The sequence below is a fragment of the Oncorhynchus keta genome, unplaced genomic scaffold (assembly GCF_023373465.1).
Source record: "Oncorhynchus keta strain PuntledgeMale-10-30-2019 unplaced genomic scaffold, Oket_V2 Un_contig_26978_pilon_pilon, whole genome shotgun sequence".
Classification (NCBI taxonomy): Eukaryota; Metazoa; Chordata; class Actinopteri; order Salmoniformes; family Salmonidae; genus Oncorhynchus; species Oncorhynchus keta.
The window spans coordinates 22501-27337 of NW_026285270.1; the positions used below are offsets into that span (position 1 = coordinate 22501).

The 4837-nt window shown below is 46.9% G+C and overlaps 1 protein-coding gene and 1 long non-coding RNA gene across 2 annotated transcripts in view; one reads left to right on the plus strand and one right to left on the minus strand.

The window, feature by feature from the left end:
* The window catches only part of LOC127922740 (uncharacterized), a 594-nt gene extending 584 nt beyond the window's left edge, over positions 1 to 10 (plus strand). The window contains exon 3 of the long non-coding RNA XR_008112096.1: positions 1 to 10. This exon is cut by the window's left edge and continues 185 nt beyond it. This is a non-coding gene — a long non-coding RNA (uncharacterized LOC127922740).
* LOC127922739 (actin, cytoplasmic 1) overlaps positions 1 to 2644 on the minus strand; it is a 5388-nt gene extending 2744 nt beyond the window's left edge. The window contains exons 1-3 of the mRNA XM_052506608.1: positions 2477 to 2644; positions 951 to 1079; positions 331 to 570 (exon numbers count right to left, since the gene is read on the minus strand). Coding sequence (XP_052362568.1) covers positions 331 to 570; positions 951 to 1073 — 363 coding nt within the window. The 5' untranslated portion in view covers positions 1074 to 1079; positions 2477 to 2644. The remainder of the gene's footprint in view (positions 1 to 330; positions 571 to 950; positions 1080 to 2476) is intronic.
* Between the last annotated feature and the right edge of the window lie 2193 nt (positions 2645 to 4837).

The following is a 4837-nucleotide window of genomic DNA, read 5'->3' on the forward strand; positions in this document are numbered from 1 at the left end:
CAGCAGTCATCCCCACTGTAGGTGGAAACAGACCCCCTGGAAGCGCTAGTGTTGCTATGGTAACTCAGCTAGCAGAGGGCCAAGTCTTATTGTTAGAATGAATGCCATCATTAAAGTGCTGTTATCGCTACACGCCACAACAGTCATCATTAAGGCCAGCAAGGTGCAGTACACAGAAAGAGGAGCGTGAGGAAAGACCTGGAGCTTCTAGAGAGACGAGACAAAATCAGCTTTCAGAAGAGACGGCCTGGAGGAGAGGAAGAGGAGCGTGAGGAAAGACAAGGCAGAACCGAAGAGCAGAAGGAACCATAGAGGTGAGTGACACATTACCTGGGTCATCTTCTCCCTGTTGGCTTTGGGGTTGAGGGGGGCCTCGGTGAGCAGGACGGGGTGCTCCTCTGGAGCCACTCTCAGCTCGTTGTAGAAGGTGTGATGCCAGATCTTCTCCATGTCGTCCCAGTTGGTGACGATGCCGTGCTCGATGGGGTACTTCAGAGTCAGGATACCCCTCTTGCTCTGAGCCTCGTCTCCCACGTAGCTGTCTTTCTGGCCCATCCCAACCATCACTCCCTGAAAACAGGACAGGGTTAGCATATACAGAAGCTAGCTAGGAAAAGGCTAGCATACCAACTACTAGATTGGGTGTTGTTAGTGTGTGTGATTAATATATATATATATATATAGTTTGCAGTGTCCTCAATAGTAAGTTTGACTGCATTGAGGTGCAGAAGGCTAGTTGTATGTCGCCACTTCTCAGGGATGTGATCTATGGGATGGTTCATCTCTACTCTAGTCACTAGGCCTCAAATTAATAATAAACAGACAAATCAAACTAGAACCATATGTAATTTTCAGTTCAAAATGTCCCAAAGCCAATCATGAGATTAGTTTACATTTGGGCATTAGCAATAACAGGTCCATTTCCGGGTAAAAAACTCCTTGTTCCTCACCTGATGCCTGGGACGCCCGACGATGGAGGGGAAGACAGCCCGAGGCGCGTCATCTCCGGCGAATCCGGCTTTGCACATACCGGATCCGTTGTCAACAACCAGTGCGGCGATTTCATCTTCCATTTTGAACTGCAAAAAAAAAAGAAAAGAAACCGTAAGTAAAAAATACAAACTAAGGCTACAAAGACAGACGTTTGAGAAGAAGGTTAAAAAAAACTGCGTTTACCCCTCAACACTTCCGCACAACGCCACCCTTATAAAGAAACACTTCCGCATAAGAGCCCTGTGACGACATGACGCAACACGTCCTGCCTTCCTGGCAGGTTGTAATGACGCGTTCTGACCGCGAGGTGGACACCGCACTGCGCCCTCCAGACAAAGGAGAGTGGCGCTGCTGCGTTCTTTCGATATTACCATATAAGGACATGTTTTGGGATTCTCAGCAGCCCTTTTTGGCGGTTCACAACCAGAGAATAGGAACGTTTTTTAAACCAAAACCCGGATGTGACCACTCCCCTCTTTGCCAAGTAGCATTTCAACCCCCCGGCCGCCATTTTATAAACTCCCCCGAAAAAAACACAAGACGACCGTGGAAATCTGACTTTAAAATGAGCGTTAATGACATGGAAAATAAACCTCTTTTAATCAAATTAATAAAACACACTTCTCAATATGAAATCCCCAAGTCTATAACTCCCATTCAAAAGCTTATTTACTACTAAGGAGGGGACAAAAAATAAAAAAAGACCAAAATATTTAGTTAAAACTGCCAAGTCCAGTGTTGTGAATAAACCTGCCAGGTTTAGAGGCCACTTCCTGCTGGCCACGCCTTGGTCACTTGCTGACGAGGTTCCCCCCCTTCCTCCTGACCGGACCGGTTTCCCGAATAACCGCTCAGGTTAAAATAAACTACTGCTTTTAAGTACTACACACATACCAATAAATAAAGTTAGTTTAATGTGTTAAATTAAAACTATTTGTGTCGAGTGGTTGTTAAAAAGCCGTTGATGTTAAACACGCAGGATAAAACTAGGTCTGAACCTACAGCCGCAGAGCTCAACACAAAGAGTCCCTGAGACCCCCCTTTTACCCCGGGAGGGGGGGTCCAACAGCTGGTCAAAAAACAAATATATAATCAGTTTAACACCAAGTTAAAATAAAATATATATTTACTGTATGTAGGTGGTTATTGTATGGGGGTTAAGCCGGTTATTGATTACCTAACAAGTCACACCTGCATATATCCGCCCAATTAATTACAGGATGTCCATTATAAAGTCAACATGTTTCAAACCTCGTAAATGCATTTAGTGAACCTGATCAACCATGCATATTACTGAAAAACAGCATGTTAATTAACTTCGTCTACCCTATAAATCATACAAACAGCCTTGTGGTTCATGTCCTCCACTATATAACAAACCAGATTAAAATGAATTAAAATATGCAACCAGATACGTGTTTACTTTGTATCTGTTACTAAAACAAACGCCATTAAATAGTTGAGTTATGTAGGTTACTCTTACCTTTTGGGAGGGGGGTGTTTCAAGGGTAAATGATATAATCCCGCACGAACTGCGTGTGACGGCGCCTCAAAGTGAACCGGTAGTCGGTGGGCGCGTGGTTTTTATCTCCCGGTTAGATGCCCGGCTCGAGCCATAAAAGGTAAACTTTCGGATTCGCGCAATCTGATTGGTCCGGTGTCACGGAACCGGGCGCGTCGCCATAACACGCTACTCCCTGCTGCAACTAAACTACAGCCGGTTGTGAAACGCCCCTTCTCTCTCTCTCTCTCTCTCTCTCTGTCTCTCTCTGTCTCTCTCTCTCTCTCTCTCTCTCTCTCTCTCTCTCTCTGTCTCTCTCTCTCTCTCTCTCTCTCTCTCTCTCTCTCTCTCTCTCTCTCTCTCTCTCTCTCTCTCTCTCTCTCTCTCTCTCAGCGAGGTATGAGGAAAAAAAGGAGGAAATGAAAATGGGATCTATAAAATGTTTTCTAAGGCCCTATACAGAGCACAGCCGAGCCCCGTTTTAAAATGCAGCTGTGGTGGTCAGTTCGGCCTGGAGTTGAGGGTCTGTAGTGAACAGAGGTCAGGGTTAACTCAAAAGTGTAACTTGCATAGGCAACCACTAGCTAGTTAGCTAGCTAACTGCTACATCCAAACAGACAGAATGCATCCTAACTCCTAGCCCCCTGAGCCCTCACATGATGCATCCTAACTCCTAACTCCTAGTCCCCAAGCCCTCACATGATGCATCCTAACTCCTAGGCCCCTGAGCCCTCACATGATGCATCCTAACTCCTAGTCCCCAATCCCTCACATGATGCATCCTAACTCCTAGTCCCCAATCCCTCACATGATGCATCCTAACTCCTAGTCCCCAAGCCCTCACATCATGCATCCTAACTCCTAGCCCCCTGAGCCCTCACATGATGCATCCTAACTCCTAGTCCCCAATCCCTCACATGATGCATCCTAACTCCTAGCCCCCTGAGCCCTCACATGATGCATCCTAACTCCTAGTCCCCAAGCCCTCACATGATGCATCCTAACTCCTAGTCCCCTATCCCTCACATGATGCATCCTAACTCCTAGCCCCCTGAGACCTCACATGAGGCATCCTAACTCCTAGCCCCCTAAGCCCTAACCAGCTGGCTAGTGGTGTTGTTCTGTTGTTCACTGTCAGCAGGCTTCGTTCTAGTAGCCTTCAAAAGAGGCAACATCTATCTCACACACACACACACACACACACACACACACACACACACACACACACACACACACACACACACACACACACACACACACACACTCTCTTTTACAGACACACTAGTGGACACTTTAACCTGCAGACTGTAGAGTAGAGTGGTCTGCAGGTTATGCTGGTAAATAGCCCCCCCTGCTATTTACTTCCTGTTCTAATAGCTAGCTGGGAAGAGTAGAGGCTATTTACCATGACCCTGCCTCCTGACTTCCTGTTCTAACAGCTAGCTGGGAAGAGTAGAGGCTATTTACCATGACCCTGCCTCCTGACTTCCTGTTCTAACAGCTAGCTGGGAAGAGTAGAGGCTATTTACCATGACCCTGACTTCCTGTTCTAACAGCTAGCTGGGAAGAGTAGAGGCTATTTACCATGACCCTGCCTCCTGACTTCCTGTTCTAACAGCTAGCTGGGAAGAGTAGAGGCTATTTACCATGACCCTGCCCCCTGACTTCCTGTTCTAATAGCTAGCTGGGAAGAGTAGAGGCTATTTACCATGACCCTGCCTCCTGACTTCCTGTTCTAACAGCTAGCTGGGAAGAGTAGAGGCTATTTACCATGACCCTGCCCCTGACTTCCTGTTCTAATAGCTAGCTGGGAAGAGTAGAGGCTATTTACCATGACCCTGCCTCCTGACTTCCTGTTCTAACAGCTAGCTGGGAAGAGTAGAGGCTATTTACCATGACCCTGACTTCCTGTTCTAACAGCTAGCTGGGAAGAGTAGAGGCTATTTACCATGACCCTGCCTCCTGACTTCCTGTTCTAATAGCTAGCTGGGAAGAGTAGAGGCTATTTACCATGACCCTGACTTCCTGTTCTAATAGCTAGCTGGGAAGAGTAGAGGCTGTTTACCATGACCCTGCCTCCTGACTTCCTGTTCTAATAGCTAGCTGGGAAGAGTAGAGGCTATTTACCATGACCCTGCCTCCTGACTTCCTGTTCTAACAGCTAGCTGGGAAGAGTAGAGGCTGTATACCAGTCCCCCCTGCCTCCTGACTTCCTGGTCTGTAGTCTACCCCCATCAGTATCAGAAGATTATCTGTCTAACATATTGTTCCTGGTCTGAAATATGCCCCCATTAGTATCAGTGCGTCTCTACCCAGTGTTCTGCAGGTGAAACAGGTTCCTGT